General features: G+C 37.5%; 1 protein-coding gene across 2 annotated transcripts in view; it reads right to left on the bottom strand.

Annotated features, from left to right (window-relative positions):
- Positions 1 to 18,539, bottom strand: part of LOC139975837 (serine/threonine-protein kinase mTOR-like) — a 97,830-nt gene that overhangs the window by 54,363 nt on the left and 24,928 nt on the right. For both annotated transcript variants that reach the window (XM_071984061.1, XM_071984062.1), the window contains exons 25-37: positions 17,464 to 17,576; positions 16,280 to 16,535; positions 15,490 to 15,627; positions 14,700 to 14,842; positions 13,628 to 13,790; positions 12,676 to 12,809; positions 11,814 to 11,892; positions 11,215 to 11,354; positions 10,548 to 10,764; positions 9,706 to 9,891; positions 6,951 to 7,076; positions 3,474 to 3,617; positions 1,891 to 2,015 (exon numbers count right to left, since the gene is read on the bottom strand). In XM_071984061.1, coding sequence (XP_071840162.1) covers positions 1,891 to 2,015; positions 3,474 to 3,617; positions 6,951 to 7,076; positions 9,706 to 9,891; positions 10,548 to 10,764; positions 11,215 to 11,354; positions 11,814 to 11,892; positions 12,676 to 12,809; positions 13,628 to 13,790; positions 14,700 to 14,842; positions 15,490 to 15,627; positions 16,280 to 16,535; positions 17,464 to 17,576 — 1,964 coding nt within the window. The remainder of the gene's footprint in view (positions 1 to 1,890; positions 2,016 to 3,473; positions 3,618 to 6,950; positions 7,077 to 9,705; positions 9,892 to 10,547; positions 10,765 to 11,214; positions 11,355 to 11,813; positions 11,893 to 12,675; positions 12,810 to 13,627; positions 13,791 to 14,699; positions 14,843 to 15,489; positions 15,628 to 16,279; positions 16,536 to 17,463; positions 17,577 to 18,539) is intronic.

Below are 18,539 nucleotides of genomic sequence, written 5' to 3'. Positions count from 1 at the left end.
CTTTGTGTCTTTATCTCCGCATAATCTCACTCACTTTGGGACAGGATGCCTTGGCACCCTTTTTCAAACTTTTGAGGAAAAAAAAATTCTCTTGGTTCAATTCTTCAAAGCTGCAAAAAACTTAACCCTGCCCTACAATAACTCCTACATTAACACTCTCAGAGTTCACTTGCTCCCAGAATGCTTTGCAAAACTTTACAGAGAATTTTAGGAGTATGACAGATACATACATATCTATATTACAACACTGTAGAAAAATATAACACAACATTGACCAGAGGAGTAATGCAAAAAAAACCTCTACAAATCATCGCAACGCCTGTTATCCATACAGTACAATGATAATTGTAACTGTTACATCATTTCAATCAATATACTATCAGGTTACCGTAACAAATTGTTTCCTCCCGAGGGGCCCTACCGGGTGACTTATTATCCCATTAAACTCGTAACAATCCCCTGACGTGGTATATGGTTGGTTATAGAAGAGAGTTCTTTTTACTCCAAGATAGTTAAGACAGCTCCTAATGGGTTGAACATATATATCAAAGGGGCTCCACAAACAGGCCACTTAACATCCAACCGAGTTCCAAATCTGACAAGATCATGAGATCGTTGGGAACTTTTGTATCGAGTTACGTAAGAATTGACTGAGATAATAAGGACTGGAAGTTAGGGTCAAAACAACAAAGCTGTAACAGATAATCGACAAAAACCCCCCCAAAAAAACAAGCAGTGTCCAACTGTTTCAATTACAATATCGAATTGAAGTTGACGTGGATAGCGAATGTTTGTATGACCAAAGATGTTAAGGAACTACCGAAGCTGAAAAGTGCAAACATTGACATGTAATAGACCAACCACTATTACCAGAAGAGGACATAATTTAATATTGCAATGTTTCATGATCGAGGAATTGCTTCTAAATCATCGAGAAAAACCTGTCCCAATTGGCTGGACTATCGAGTCTAGCTCACAGGTCACTGGGTCAGGTCTTCAGAGGCGGGAAATATAAGTCCTTAGCCAAAAAATCTCTGAGTCGTTACATTTTCATATTGTTCGCAACATTTCTGTTACTGGCATACAGTCTCTGGTTCTTGTTTACATACTCCTGGTGTTATGTTTGATTATTAAATATGATTCTTGAAGTTTAATGACTCTCTGGTTCCTACTAACAAGACTTACTTATAAATATATATAATAATATATATATATATAATAATATATATATATATATATATAGGAATAACGGAAAAACTGTTAAACAACTATGCTGCATTTAGAGAAAGGCTGGATCTCGAGTGAGATACAATAATTGAATTAGGTAAGTGATTGGAAGTAAAACAGCCAATGTTTGGTTTTTGCAGAGCTTTCGAGCAAAACTAGCTCTTCTTCAGTGCATGATCACCGAAAGTGACCAATATATATATAGTAGTTTGCACTATCACCTCTCAAAACTAAAAAATGAAGAACGAGTTAAATATCACAAAATTTCGACACTTTAACGTTCTCTCTTTGTGTCAAAGCATACTCTTGTGTAGTGATGTAGTAATCTAGTATGTTACCTTCTTTTTTAATTTTTTTTGGGGGGGTTCATTATTATTATTTTTGTTGACATATTCAGAATCACACATTGACGTTCTCTTGCAGTGCATACAGCGTAACTCTGTTTCCCGATACAGAACGCACACAAATTTAACTGTACACTTTACGATCAAATCCATTTTATGTTTATATTCTATTTACTCTGCTGCAGTCCCTGACATACAATACGACTCACTTTCATTGTACTCATCCTCAATACCAATTTGGCTATAATTCTGCGATACACTCATGTTAGGGTGTACTCTGCTTAAAATGCTAATCAAAAATCGAGACTTTTATTCTCACCTGGCCAAGAGTTTGTTGAGTTCGTCCACTCCCTCTACCTCACCCGTCCGCATCGGTACATTCATCGTTGTGTACCTACTGAGGGTGCTCTTCACAAATTCATGAAGCTGATTGAAGGCCACTTGCTGTAAATGAGTCCCAGAAGAGATACGATCAATGCTCGGCACGTTAAAGCAACAACTATAATATTTTAAGGCGAAAATTGTCGAGTATGCTTGTATGGAAATTGTTTTTGTTGTTTTTTTTTGTATTTATTTATTTTCATAACAGATGTTTTTTAAGTCAGTCTTGAGAACTAAAGTTCCTCAGAAATCAACATAATTGAACACTAACATTAGACTTATCACATTTGTGTAGTAAAAGACTGTACGTACAGTAATCGGGGGTGAGGTCGCTAGTAATGTTGTTTATTACTTCTGTAAGCTAAAACTATGAGTTAACTGTATCTTTACAATGATAACAAAATCTGCATAGAGTTTATGATAGAGAACATTTCACTCTCTTAACTGAAACTAATGAGCAACACAACATGGTTATGAAAGTTACTCAGCAACTTTGAACACAGCATGTACAAAGCAATACGTTCAATATATAGAGCTAACTTCATAGTACTCAAGTACAGAATGGTACTGGTGTAAGTCAATTCAAACTGTTAAGAAGAGGAAAATAGACCTTATAAAAGCAGGAACCCCCCCCCTCCCCCGCCTGCCCACACACATACATGATGAGGGGGAGGTGAGTTATGGGGACCTCAGCAATTTTCACAATAAATTTCATGAGGGCATGTTCCATGAAACTGATATCATTGGTGTAACACCTGGCTTCCCCAATCCCTCTCCCCATATCCCCCCTCCCCATATCCCCCTCCCCATATCCCCCTCCCCATATCCCCCTCCCCATATCGCCCCCCCTCCTGTCACCCTCCTCAATCTATTTTGGGGCGTCTGGAAGCTAACCAGCAACTCTGAACACAACATGCACAAAGCAATACCTTAAAACGGGTATACATAAAACTGTCCAGTGTGATTAACATTATATTCAGACTGATCCTTAGCAGCTAAAATTAATATTTCCTCAAAGTTCCTGTCCGGCACTGTTGCTCTTCCTACAGGACGACAGTGACATGTGACAAACGAACGATTGGGAATTATTTTCGACATTTGTAACTGCAGGAGTCCTACAAAATTATTCCCTCCCCCTCCCCCTCCTTGGTCCTCACACCCCCACCCCCCCACCCACCCATTAACACTGAAATGTTAACATTGCAGTCTAATACACTTTTCTGTCCTTTCTGTATTTTAAGCTTCCTTTCTCTATTTGTTTTATAAACAGGAGTGGCCTTCCAGAATAACCTACAAAAATCTTAATGTGCAACTTCCTTCCCTAACCTTCAAAAATCTACTCATACATATTTATCATGACAACTTTCGCAATATTTCCTCATTTTTGATTCGTTCGTTCATTCGCTGACTCACAGGGTTCTGTATATCATTTTGCAAAGTACCAAAGAAAGACATGGAAGAAAATACATCTACGCATTTTGGGCCTTTTGATCATTACTGATTCCAAAATTGCCTTCTCACCTTATTCCCATCTTTCCAGAGATGCTTTATGTAAGCAAAGATAATCTTGGGGTGTTTGACTACTGCTATTGAGCTGATGGGAGTGGTCTCGTCCAACGATGGGTCTGACTCCAGTAGCAATGTCAGTGTCTTGTGTGATAAAACCTTCAGATAAAAAAAAAATGTCATAATATTAAAAAATGAACAAACACATTCTGTTACCAAATAGAGGAAAGTTTAGGAGACCTGTTAAAGTGTACAAGGTTTCGGGTTTTTATTCACCCATTTTAAAGGATTATTTCTAGGCAACAATCGTAATTTTGATACATTTATAAATCATCTACTTCTAACAGTCTTTGTTGTGTTCAACACCACTTAAAATTTTTGAGAAATGAAAATGCTGTCAACTGTTAAAAAAATAACTGGTAAAGTTAGTAAATGAATAATGAAAAACTAACGGGAGAAATTTTTAGACAAAGGACAAGATCAACGAAATTTATGGCTAGAATGGAATTCAACCAGTGACCTCTGGGATTCAAGCTCTACCTACTCAGCTATCCAGCCCTTAGCTGATGACGATCCTTATGTAGCGATTTCTTTGCTGGGGGTGGGGGTGGGGGTGGGGGGGAAGCCAGTCAGAGGCCACGGTACCTTGCATACCGTGTAACCAGGGATCACGAACCAGTTTTCATTAGATACAACCCAGAACACTGCAAGGAAGGAATATCATGACAAATTACTGGTATCGGCCCAGGTATTAATTCTATACCACTTTCAATATTTTGTAAAGGAAAAAGATACTTTAAAACTCTGGCGTTCACCAATGAAAGTGGCTGAACTACTTAGTCTAGCACACAGCTAGTCAGATCAGTCGCTCAGATGCAACACAAAACTCAATCGGAACCATATCAGACTTTAAAACCATTTACATCAGATCCTCAAAAGCAGTACAGTTAAATTCCAAAGGATAAACACTAGACTTACGAATAACCTCAAATAACATGTTAACAATACATGCAAAAGGTGTGAAGGACAATTGGTGTGTCCATGGATGTGATCGCACATGTGATGCTATAATCATTCATGTGAAGTTAAAGTATGGTAGAGTCATTAGAACGTATGAAACAATGGATTCACATTTCCATGTAGACCTTGATTAAATAGGCCAAAGTCATAACAGATTTAACCTCAAAGAAGCATTGCAGACATACAGAATAATTTGTAGGTGACTTTATCTCAAAATCCAGTATAGCTGATCAGATGAAATAATACCTGCATTCAATTTGGCTTTAGTTGCTTAGACTATGACATATAAACCAATAAAATAGTTTGGTTAGACTATGGCATGTAAACAAATAAAATAGTTGGTTAGACTATGACATATAAACAAATAAAATAGTTGGTTAGACTATGACACATAAACAAATAAAATAGTTTGGTTAGACTTTGACATATAAACAAATAAAATAGTTTGGTTAGACTATGACATATAAACCAATAAAATAGTTTGGTTAGACTATGACATATAAACCAATAAAATAGTTTGGTTAGACTATGGCATGTAAACAAATAAAATAGTTGGTTAGACTATGACATATAAACAAATAACATAGTTAGTTAGACTATGACATATGAACAAATAAAATAGTTGGTTAGACTATGGCATGTAAACAAATAAAATAGTTGGTTAGACTATGACATATAAACAAATAAAATAGTTGGTTAGACAATGACATATGAACAAATAAAATAGTTTGGTTAGACTTTGACATATAAACAAATAAAATAGTTTGGTTAGACTATGACATATAAACCAATAAAATAGTTTGGTTAGACTATGGCATGTAAACAAATAAAATAGTTGGTTAGACTATGACATATAAACAAATAACATAGTTAGTTAGACTATGACATATGAACAAATAAAATAGTTTGGTTAGACTTTGACAAATAAACAAATAAAATAGTTTGGTTAGACTATGACATATAAAACCAATAAAATAGTTGGTTAGACTATGGCATGTAAACAAATAAAATAGTTGGTTAGACTATGACACATAAACAAATAAAATAGTTGGTTAGACAATGACATATAAACAAATAAAATAGTTTGGTTAGACTATGGCATGTAAACAAATAAAATAGTTGGTTAGACTATGACACATAAACAAATAAAATAGTTGGTTAGACAATGACATATAAACAAATAAAATAGTTTGGTTAGACTATGGCATGTAAACAAATAAAATAGTTGGTTAGACTATGACATATAAACAAATAAAATAGTTGGTTAGACAATGACATATAAACAAATAAAATAGTTTGGTTAGACTATGACATATAAACAAATAAAATAGTTGGTTAGGCTATGACATATGAACAAATAAAATAGTTTGGTTAGACTTTGACATATAAACAAATAAAATAGTTTGGTTAGACTATGACATATAAACAAATAAAATAGTTGGTTAGACTATGACATATAAACAAATAAAATAGTTGGTTAGACAATGACATATAAACAAATAAAATAGTTGGTTAGACTATGGCATGTAAACAAATAAAATAGTTGGTTAGACAATGACATATAAACAAATAAAATAGTTGGTTAGACTATGGCATATGAACAAATAAAATAGTTCATATAAACAAATAAAATAGTTGGTTAGACTATGACATATAAACAAATAAAATAGTTGGTTAGACTATGGCATGTAAACAAATAAAATAGTTTGGTTAGACTATGACATATAAACAAATAAAATAGTTGGTTAGACAATGACATATAAACAAATAAAATAGTTGGTTAGACTATGGCATGTAAACAAATAAAATAGTTGGTTAGACAATGACATATAAACAAATAAAATAGTTGGTTAGACTATGGCATATGAACAAATAAAATAGTTCATATAAACAAATAAAATAGTTGGTTAGACTATGACATATAAACAAATAAAATAGTTGGTTAGACTATGGCATGTAAACAAATAAAATAGTTTGGTTAGACTATGACATATAAACAAATAAAATAGTTGGTTAGACAATGACATATGAACAAATAAAATAGTTTGGTTAGACTATGAAAGGAATAAACAAATAAAATAGTTGGTTAGACTATGAAAGGAATAAACAAATAAAATAGTTGGTTAGACTATGACATATCAACAAATAACTTCCTTTCTAAAGTCATTCTGTACGGGTAAACATTACCACAGTGTGGTCCTGCTGATGATCAAACCAGCTGGCTTTAATCTTTGAATTTAATATCCTGTTATGCATAACACTGTTCATAAATAATTTCTTTAAAACTAGTCTTCTATTGGTCCTGGTTCTAGTGATTTAAAAGGTCTGTTTATCCCAAACACACTGCAACATCCAAACGAAGAGATACTTGATAAGAAAAAGGTACTTTATTCGTGACTTTTGTGTGAAATGGTGAGAAAAATTTGAAAACAAATTTGGTGACATTTCATCTTGAGATGAAGCGTTCCTTACCATCTTTCCGGACTTTCGACACAGACTGGCAAACTTGAGCCAAGTTCTGAGGTCTTCCTGCGGTTGGATGACCAACGATCTCACGTGAATAATCTTCTGCCAGTCCTCCACGCTCTGTTTGCATCCCTGAGGAAAGAAAGTAATAAACCAGAGAGTAAGAAGAAGATGAATATGAAAATGAGAATAGATATCCAGATCACCATGGCAACAAATCTTACACACATTGAACCATGGAAGCATTACCAAAACAGTGTGTGAGATTCAGTGTAATACGTTGTAATTAGGCAAGATTTTCAACCTTTCAGGGCGCGGTAAGCGAGGGGGAAACGGGGGAACAAAGGGGGAGGGGAGGTGAGGTGGAATGTCCTGTTAGCAGCAACATGACAAACAGAACCATATGACCTGGCTAAGAAGGCAGAATGGCTATATAGGGGCTTCTGGTAATAACAGAAATCTTACACTGTTTTTTAAAAGGTTGTCAGTCTTGCCCCCCCAACCCACCCCCCCCCCCCCAAATGTTTATGGTGAAGACCACTGAAAACCAATTGAGATGTTTACAGCAGAATTCCAGAATTCAAAGTCTTAGTTTGATAAGGTCAAACCTGACTCTGGTTGGAAAATGTGGTTTTGAACATTATAATATGTCTCTCTTTGAAATATGGTCTTCTAGTAAATTTATGAATCATATGCATGGCATTGAGCAGGGAACATAGGCCATGTGGCATGTAAGCATACTGTAGTCTAACTCCCAATGCCAAATAAAAACACCACGAAGGCTCGCTGCCAAAACATCAGTTTTACAATTGCCTATAAACCCTTAATGATCCATTTTTGTTTTTTTGTAAATTATGAAACTGAATCATCTTGATTTGTTTAGAGAGTCATGAATAACTACAGAGGAAATCCTGTCTGCCTATCACACCAAAGGATAAGGGTGAGAGCTTCTTAAATAGACACACCTAATGCCAATGTAATTAATGTGAAAGTTATAGCCAATCTCAGACGAATTAGCGCGGCTTAAAAACTTCCTCTGGCCGTGATGAGAGACCAATTAAAGAGCATGCATTGAACTCCAAAGGTCAAGAGACCAGCTAACAAACATTTTAATAACCATTGTTGTTAACTCAAGAACGAGCAGACCCAAAACATAATCCTTTATCTCACAAGATATAATAGATATCTTCGTGATGGAGAATTCCCCTCGAATATCGAGAGAAATCTGCTCAATTTGGATGATATTTGTGGTTAATACTGGGCTGCTATATTGTGATGTCATAGTGCCACAAAGATATGAAACCTTCTACTTTAGCTTTCATTTCTATTTTCATATTATCAAGATGGATAATTAAAACCAGTGTTTGACAATGTAAACCAGTCACATGATCAGGTCATATTAAAAGAATGTCAACGTGTTAGATTCAGCATTTTTTCAAAAACCCAACTCCAGGACAGGAAATGAGCAATGCTAGAAATAAATAAAAACAGACAACATTCAAATCATTAGTTTAGTGTATAATGGAACATTGAAAGTGCAATATTTCTGATATGAAATGATTTTTTTTATTTTAGCTTAGCTATTTGGGGAAGTTGTCATGCACCTAGGCATATCTATCAGATAGGCCAACGATGGTGGTTGTGTTTGATTCCCGTCTCTAATAAAAAGCAGAGTTTATCTACAGCTGCATCGGAAGATACAAACATTTGTGTTTAATATCCCAACAGTCCTCTGTGTTAGGAAACTCTAAGTACTTGCTAGGGCAGGTTACCTTCCCTTTTTCTATTTCAGCTCTCAAGATATTTACCATTAAAGCAACATTTTACATGTCTGAAATGCTCCTTTAACACAAAATTTGATACAGACCCTAGATTCTCAATGCAGGCCTAATTTTTACTCAATGTTTTAAGTATTTTAACACCTACCTCACAAAGATATTCTGTCCCTTCATCTAACCAGTCGGGTACCCTCTGACTAATTCCAGTACCCAACGTAGTTAACATACTTGTAACGTATTGCATACGTAATCTTTTGAAATTTGCCAAAAGTCTGATATTTTTATATTCCTTTTTGTGTTGTTAGTGATTATCAGCTGTCTTCATGTGCTAAACTACATCATCCAGCCACTTTGATTAATAAGCCTAGGATGTCTAAAGGGGTAATTTCTCTTTACTTAAAAAGTTGTATTGAAATGTAAACCTAATCAGGGATGTGCCCAGGAATTCCTGAGTGCTGGGTATACTGATTGCCATCCTGGGGGGGGTGGTCTAAGGGGGAGGGGTGTCCCCCTCCCCTTTGAGAAATTTTGCGATTTTTGAAGGTGCTCAGATGCCAAATGCTGGCAACTGTGTACCTTTTTAAGCACATACACAAGTACTAGTTTTGCTAACAATTTACATTTTTTTTAGTGAAATATATTACGTAGCCTAACTGGTAAAAGTTATTAGTTTGTTTCGAAGAGATTTTACAAGGGACCGATTGAGAGCCGTAAGTAATGTTTCTCGCATGCGTAACTGATGCTTTATTAGTCTGTATGATTTTGGCATAGGCCGGCCCAATTTATGTTGAATATATTGTTAGGAATGTCCAGGATATTAGATGAAAGTAGTGCTGGGCGAGATTCACAATTTTTAAGACGGTGCTGGGCGGTAATTTTTAGTGTTGGGCGGGGCCGCCCGGTGCGGGCACATCCCTGCTAATTGTTTTTCTTAAAGGTCTAAAATCATGTTTTAATGTTGAAACAGAAAAAACATGTTATACCTGGAGTCTCTCCCACCACATTTCCTTGATGATTTCCCGTCTCTCTGGGACCAGTTTGTAAGAGACGATCTCTTCGATTTCCGAGAGCATCTGTACGGACACCATGGCTCCGTATGCCCGGTCGTAACTCTCTCCGGCCATAGCGGTCAACTCTGTGTCAAGGATTTCTCTGGCTTTGTCCACGCACTACAAGCAAAAACAAACACAAAATTAGGGGGGTGGAGAGGGGGGTCCACAGATGGGCTGTCTGGTGACATGACTTCCAAATGTTGACAGACATTAACAATCATTCGTGCAGTTCTTATACAAGCTTAATCCATCATACAATAAAAAGTTGCGCAGTCTAAATAGAAATACATGCCCCCACCTGAACCCCTTTCCCCTTTTTCACATAATATTATTCACTACAAGGAACTAAAATTTGGATGAAAAAATTTGAAAATTGAAAATTTTTCTGCTGATCAGTTCTTTTAAAGTTAAGCCTTTATTTTTTATATAAATAATTTTTATAAATATAAATACAACTACCACTACCAATACCACTACCAATACTACTATCAATACCAACACCAACACCACTACCACTACCAACACCACTACCAATTCTAATACAAATATAAAGATATAAAATTAACCCTTTCAAAATAAACCCATGTTCACTTACTTTCCAATTACAAAGACCGCACTAACTATCCATCGACATAACCGGGCCAGGGACATGAACAATTCAAACATGTAAGATTGAATTAAAAATGTCATTGACGCTATAACAACTCGTGTTTCAATAAGGACGAAAAAAAAACATTTTTTTGCCCCGTTTATTCTGTGACAGTTGGACAAACCTGTTTGGCTTGTAAGAAGTGATCTTGATGAACGTTTAAGACAGCTCTGTAGAACGCCCCGTTGAAAGTGTCCCGAGGGATGAGGCAGACGTACTCCTCCATCCTCTCCCAGTTCTGGAGACCCCACGCCGCGGCGGCCGCCATCCGCGCCATCTGCTGGCGCCCTTCGTCGTCCACCAACGGCCACCTCTCACAGGCTACCTCGTGCAGCTGACCCCTGCGGTTAGAAGTGATGCAAGGCAGATTGGAACAATGATACCCATGCATAACGGTACTACAAGTACGCTAAAGTTTGGAAATTATCGCACGGTAATCAAGACAGAATGAGATAAATATGATTGGGGCAAACTTTGCGGTTGTACTCCCAGTTTTTTAATCATATAAGGAAAAAAAAGTATATGAGAGTGAGCAATGCAACTGAATGAGCGTGATATCATGATAGTAAAGCTAAAAGAGTAAGTATGTAAAGCACAAGGGGTGGGGGCAGATATTTTGGGGAGGGGGACCTCCAACCACCCTTGGAGACAACAACCCCACCTCCACCCCACCACCTGCTAAGAAGTTCTTGCAACATATTAGTCCACAAGTAACTCCAAACTGATTTCACAAACTTGTTTTAATCGGAACCAGATAGGTATTTATGGAATGAAAACCAACATGTTCTCACCATTCTCCAAGAGCTTCCAGACACCTGAGACGTCCCATGGTCAAGCTGATATCGTCCGGGCTGGCATCAATCTTCTTTTCGTAAGCCGTGAGAGCATTGTCCCAGTCGTGGAGTTTCTCGTACCAGGTTTCTTGGATTTGCTTCGGACAGAAAAACATAAAAAAAACATGAAAAGTTCATAACTACCTCCGACATAAAAGCAAGACGTAAATTAATGACTTTGATTAAACAAGTCGTTTAAAGGAAGACATAAGGAGTAAAAGATGGAATATTTGTGATCTGTGAAAATATTGTTTGAAACGACGATGGTCAATCGTCGATATAATTCGGTGTCTTTCAGAATAATCCTCTACAACAGTCTCCCCTTACATCTGAAAACAATCCAGCATGTGTCAACTTTCCAGAAAGAACTCAAGACGTTCTTATTCATGAATGCGTATCCATTTGTTTTATAACTGTTGTGTCCATTTTGGGTACTTTGCTCCTGCAGTGCTTCTGAGCAGTTTTTTTTAACTGGATAAAAGCGCTTTACAAATTCTTATATTTTTATTACAAAATCACCCTTTGCAGAATCAAACATCATTAAGTCTTAATCTTACCAATTCGGCTCGGTAATTCTTCATGGCATATTGGAGCACCCCGTAGGCTGCTTCGGGCTGATGCAATTTATTATTGATACTGAGGGCGAAAAAAGCAAAAACAAAAAGCAAAGTTTCAAAAGTCTAGCCACATCACTGAGAACTGTTTAACAGTTTTTGGATATAATCTGATAAAAAGGTTTAAATAAAACAAAATGTTTTGCAGTTTCTGGTTAGAATTCTTTTCTCATCCTTTTTGTCACCTTCTGCTAAGGAGCACATCAATTTTAATCTGTGTTGCATTCATTCACTAAGTTCAACTGTATGAACCGACTTCAAAAAATCAGGAAAACAAAACTTGTCCGACATCACGTACTGAAATACAGTCGGCATGGCAACATTAGTAGAAGGAAACATAAAACCACAGTTTGGGAAACAAATGTACTTCGATCCAACCCGCAGTGTCAAAGGTCATCCTACTCTGGTCATATCACTTGATATGGATGAGTGCATTGTTTTAATAATCTGTGACAAAATATGACAGCATATTATTGAAGCAGTTGTTGCCTACATTAATGAAGAATGTAGTTGGTCACATTCAGACAATCATAGGTAGAGTTAGGGAACAGAAAAACAGATCACATTTTGCCTCAGTATTTTTCCCCCCTATATATTACCTATGGAGTATTCATTTCCATTCAGCCATTTTCCTACACAAAGTGGGGGGGGGGGAGGGGGCCCCTTTACACAAAAATGATACATGGCTGTTTCTAGTCCTTGACCACAGCCACACAGAACACAGCCACACAAATTACCTGCAGTTGAAAATCGTGCCAAACATTTCTGCTGTATAATGGCATTACTGACTTAACACTTTGCTCACCTTATGAGGGCCTCAAGGATTTCTGTGTTGGGCCCTCTCTGAAATTCATCTTCTTTGTAATGAAGTGCCTTGGCATAGGCCCTACAATTAGCGGCCCTCTCTCCTAGAAGAATAGTGTTCAGGGGCAAAGGACCCTGTTGAAGGAATAGGAGAGGTGAGTAAATGTTAGGCTCAGTGAAAATTGCTGACTTCAAATATTTATATTTCTGCTTCACTTGACAAACTCTTAATGGAGGATCATTATTCTGGCATTTTTTTATTTATTTTCTATGATTTTTGACAAATGTTCCATTCTTTATTTTGAGGCTTTAGCCAAGTTATTCTGGACAAAATAGGAATGTGTTTTTAGTATTTTATCAAACTGAAACTTTCTATAACAAACGTCAACAATGATCATGGGTCTAAAATGTAGACATTTTTTCCTGTTATCAAAACAGCCAAAAACAGGTGCTTCAGCTGTTTTGTCCTCGCAGAATGTGTTTTTCTCTCACTGTCAAATACACTCAAAGAAACTGCTTTGCTGATTTCTCATATGAAGTCACAAGCATGTGCAAGATCTTGTGAGTTTAAAGCTTTGTCTAACACAGATTCAACACTTTTGCTATCAGAGTTGCTAGCCTAGCCTACTTTGCAATTAAGAATTGGGGCCTGAGGTAACTGATGTGTAAACTACTGAAGAATGGATAATTGTCAATTTCTGACTGAGAGGAAAGAACTTGGAACTTTGCTGGGCACGTCTAAAGAAACTCAAGTGAAAGGTTTGGTGAGAAATTGGACTTGGGAATGGGAGTCAACCAGAGACTTTTGGGAATGGATATTTGTTTGTACTGACCACCATGCAGATACTCCTATTTTGCTTACACAGACATATTATTCTACCAATGGAAATTGCAATAAAAACAACATCTGTTTCCCCCCCCCCCCCCCTCATATTATATGATCTCTTGGTCACCTTATCTGAATGTTCCATAAATTCAGCCAAGTTCAGCAGTATCTGGACTATCTCCGGGATGTCCAACGAGGTAAGAGCTTTCTGCAAGCTTAGGATCAGACTATCCTGATCTTGTTCCGTCAGCTCGGACCAGCAGGAAACAAAAGCAGCGTTGAAGAGATCTCTGTCCAAGGAAAAAATAAATAAATAAACATATGAGTAGAAATGGTCACATCTTTTAAATATCACTAGAATTAATATTTATGAAAGGTGTTTTTGTCTTCTTCTTATCCTTCTTCTTTCAAGAAGTGGAGAAGGGTATCGGGAGGGGAAAAGAGAAGATGTAGGAGTGGAGATGGAGGAGGGTATGTGAAGTATGAGGGAGGGGTTATAGAGGGTAAATGGAGGGAAGATGGAGATGGAGGGGATATTGAGGAAGAAGGAGGGGTTATAGATGGGAGATGGAGGGAAGATGGAGGGGATATGCAGGAGGGTAGATGGAGAGGAGATGTAGGAGTGGAGATGGAAGAGTGGAGATGGAGGAGTGGAGATGGAGGAAAGATGGAGGAGGGGAGATGGAGGAGGGGATGTGAAGTATGAGGGAGGGGTTATAGAGGGTAAATGGAGGGAAGATGGAGATGGAGGGGATATTGAGGAAGAAGGAGGGGTTATAGATGGGAGATGGAGGGAAGATGGAGGGGATATGCAGGAGGGTAGATGGAGAGGAGATGTAGGAGTGGAGATGGAAGAGTGGAGATGGAGGAGTGGAGATGGAGGAAAGATGGAGGAGGGGAGATGGAGGAGGGGATGTGAAGGATGAGGGAGGGGTTATATAAGGGAAATGGAGTGGAGATGGAGGGGAAATGCAGGAGGGAAGATGGAGGGGCGATGGAGGAGGTAAGATGAAAGGCGGAAAAGGGGGAAGAATCAAAGGTACAAGCGTAGAACAATAGTAGCAGGGAGGAGAAGGGACACAGGAATGGCAAAGTTACACATGTGGATGCTACTGGAAGTTGAGACTAAGGTGAGGAAAGTGAGGCAGATACAGGGAGAAGGGGAGGAACACAGACAGGGTGAGGCAAGGAAAGCTCACCTAGCCAAGGGATTGTAGCTTTGCGCCAAGGCCCAGCAGGACCTCAGGGCGTGTGATGGTGATTCCTTGAGGAGCTCGATGCTGAGTCTACGGAGCCACTCCATCCAATCATCTCGAGAGAAGAGCCTGTGGACCGACCATGCCTGGAAATCATCAAGAAATGAGAACATTCATTGACTTATCCCTTTTTCTCTTATGAATATTCATTGCAAGTTTCTCACATCTAGACTGAACTTGTCTGCAATAAGCTTAAGATATCATTAACACAAGATATATTTCAGTTTAGCTGGAGGGAGGGGGAAAGGGAGAATATCTGAAGACATTTCAAATTTGCCAACAAAGAATATTTCACGGAGAGCACTACACTTAGAAGCTCAATAATGGGAATTTAAAGACTAAATTTCTCAGAACCGGTCCAACAATTGTAACCGCTTACTCCAAAGACAAACCACAGGTTTATAAAGCAAGTTCTATTCCAAATATGTGTATTGTCTAGAATGGGATTTGAAACAGTGATCTCGGGATTACAAACTCTATATAAACCTCTCTTGTTAAAAAATGATTGTTGCAGAACTCTGTAAAGTATTACAGTGCATAAAATAATGTAAAATAACCCTGTAAAATATTACAGTGCATAAGTACGAGACAAACACCTGGTTACAATAAGTGATGAGAGTAACATATGGCATCCAGTGCTATTTGTGAAAGCAAAGAAGGAAACCACAAAAGCAAAATGAAAGGAACTTTAGTTTGAAGCAGTAAACAAGTCAAGGTTGATATAAAAACTAACCTTTGAGAGGTTTGAGATGCTGACAGGAAGTTTCTTGGGGGCGACCTGCTCTGCCGTTGTAGTCTCCTCTTTCCTGTGGCTGGACCGTTTCTGACGAGCCCTCATCTGGAGTAGCTCATCCTCCACGATAGTGGTTCCCTAAAGAAGAACACAAAGGGGGGGAAAATATATTAAACATCAAATTTAGACCGACAATGTAATGATTATTTCGATGTTACACTCAAAGAAAGTTAACTACTCATGGACAATTTTTTTCCTTTTTTTTTTTTTCTTCAATTTTCACAAAAAATTTATTTAACAATATCACCATGCTGGCTAGTTCAATTGGAAGTTTACCAAACAAAACGAACCATTTACCATCATTGAGATCTTCCTTCATGAGGTATCAATATAGTTAGTATACTTTAATACAGAAATTAGATTTAAATCATTACAGTGTGACCTAATACAGCATGCAAAGTAGACCAATACGCTTGTCTCACACACAAATAACAAGAAATGAGTGGAAATGAGAAGCAAAACCAACTTGAAAAACCAAATCTTGGAAACTGTAAAATTAGTCGCAAATTGGTATGAGGTGAATATAACACAGCCGTTCTCTACACCACTTAACCACCCAGCTCTCTGAACTTCTTACATCTTTATACCAGAAATGGCTCCCATTTTCCATTTTCAAATATTTTGCCTAGATCTAAGAATATATATTAAAGTAGAATTAGTGAGCAATGAGTGGATTCACTCTAACTTTTACAAAATCTGAAACTTTAAAATCAAAAGGGGAGGAATTCACCTTGGCAATTTTCAAGATGAGGGTTTCGTATTTCTGGTGGTGGACGCGATGTCGGATCAGGACCTTGTGTACCATCGGGATGAAGATCATGAACTTACGGCCCAGCTGGAGGACCACCGAGGAGAGGGTCTCCATGGCCGGACCTCTCAGTTCGGGGGTGGAGTCTAAGGTGCGGACCAACGGGTGTATGATCCTAGAAGCAAAATCTGTGAAATCTAAAGTGTCGCTGAGTTTGTCAATGGTTTCCAAAGCGGTTCTGAAAGAGACGAGAGATGTGTGACTGGCTGCGTTATGCAAAAAAAACATTGAACATGCATGATAGGATGGTTTACGATAGTTTCATAAATGCGACTTCCGTTCATGATCTGAGACACTAGGTTTAACAGGGATGGTTGAAAAAGATTTTTGTGGAAAATTCGGTAACTCATATTTGTAGATGAATGGAGAAGTTTTTGAGGCATAGTGTCTGCAAGGATGACATCACACAAGAACAACCTATGACCCCTGGAATATTACAGGGTTAATCAGTTCATTAAAACAAAGTTATCTCTACACAGCAATATCTAGAGTTAATAACAAAAAAACTGAGATGGAAGTTTTTGTGCTGGCACCAGTGTCTACCACCATTATGTTGCCACCATCATGCCATCAGTATGTTGCCACCATCATGCCATCAGTATGCCACCAGTATACTCCTTAAAGTCACATTTGTCTATGCTTGTTCCGGTTGCAGGAACATAGCAAGGCAACTTATTTATCCGACCAACCCAATAAGGTCTAAAAGATTATTCTGACATACTGCCAACAACAATTACACAAAGGTCAATATTACAAAGCATTTCACTTGTGGGAATTTTAATAACTAAACCACCATTTCTTTTTCACTTTCCTGTGTAAAAGAATTTTTATAAAAAAAAACATCTCAACATTTCTTATCAAACCAAAATGAGTAGGCTATATCATAAATCAAGTGTTCTATGTTTGGCTGGCTGACCAGTTCAGTTTCAGTAGCAATAAAATAATTGAAAATCAACTTAATTCCCACAAGTTTAAAGGAAAACAAAGATTTGAGTTATAAATTTGTCCAATTCATGAAAGGATGGTGGGACATCACAAAATAAGTATTCAAGTGGTGAGAGGGGTATGCTTCACAAAAAAAAACGGACAGTGTCGTTCAAACTTACTTTCTAACAGGAAGCGGGACCTCCGAGGAGTCAAACAGTTTGACAATGGGAGGGAGTAGAAGATGCATATAATCATCAAGGTTAGGGCCAAATCGCTGTACACCGTTGAGAAGCTTAATAACAAAAGAGAAAAATATCGATGGTTAAATTTTACTTGATACAAAAATGGCACTTATACTTGGATTACACTTGGGAAAATTTAGCAGAAAATGCATGGGTCAATTTTACTGAATTTACTGAATATATTTAGACAATTGACTGAATTTAGACAATTGACTGAATGTATTAGACTTTATGTAATGTTGTTGGACTCTTTAAAGTTTGAGCAATTTCTTGAGTTCTCAGTGGGGGGAGGGGGAGATACTCTCTGATGCAGTGGGGGGAGGGGGAGGGGGAAATACTCTCTGATGATAGTTGGAATACAGTTCCAGATATGCCAAGCAACGAAGTGGAAAAATCTGTGACATCACAGGTTAAAAAGAGGACCCTTCACAAAATGAAATAAATATATTTCAATGCTGCAAATTTCTCAAAAACAGAATACGCGATAAAGTTGAGAGTTGCGTCAATGTGTTTCAATTTACAAGCTGCGTATCAAATTTATATTTATTTTTGTACTGAGTTAATGCATGAGCCAGATCCACTACATTACACTATTACTGAATTCATTTAGACAATTGACTGAATTTATTAGACTTTATGTAATGTTGTTGGACTCATTAAGGTTTTGAGCAATTTCTTGAGTTCTCAGTGGGGGGAAGGGGGGGGGGGAGAGATACTCTCTGATGATAGTTGGAATATAGTTCCAGATATGACGGAGCAATGGAGTAGGAAAATCTGTGACATCACCGGTTTAAAAGAGGACCCTTCACAAAATGAAATTAATATATTTCAATATTGCAAATTTCTCAAAAACAGAATACGCAATCAAGTTCAGAGTTGGATCAATGTGTTTCAATTTACAAGCTGTGTATCAAACTTATATTTTTTGTACTGAGTTAATGCATGAGCCAGATCCACTACATTACACTATTATCTAACTTTCGTCTTACGTATACGCTTACAATTCCTACAAC

Source organism: Apostichopus japonicus, chromosome 11, assembly GCF_037975245.1.
Source record: "Apostichopus japonicus isolate 1M-3 chromosome 11, ASM3797524v1, whole genome shotgun sequence".
Taxonomy (NCBI): Eukaryota; Metazoa; Echinodermata; class Holothuroidea; order Aspidochirotida; family Stichopodidae; genus Apostichopus; species Apostichopus japonicus.
Note: the sequence above shows the minus strand (reverse complement) of the source record. Positions and strands in the feature narration are given on the sequence as shown.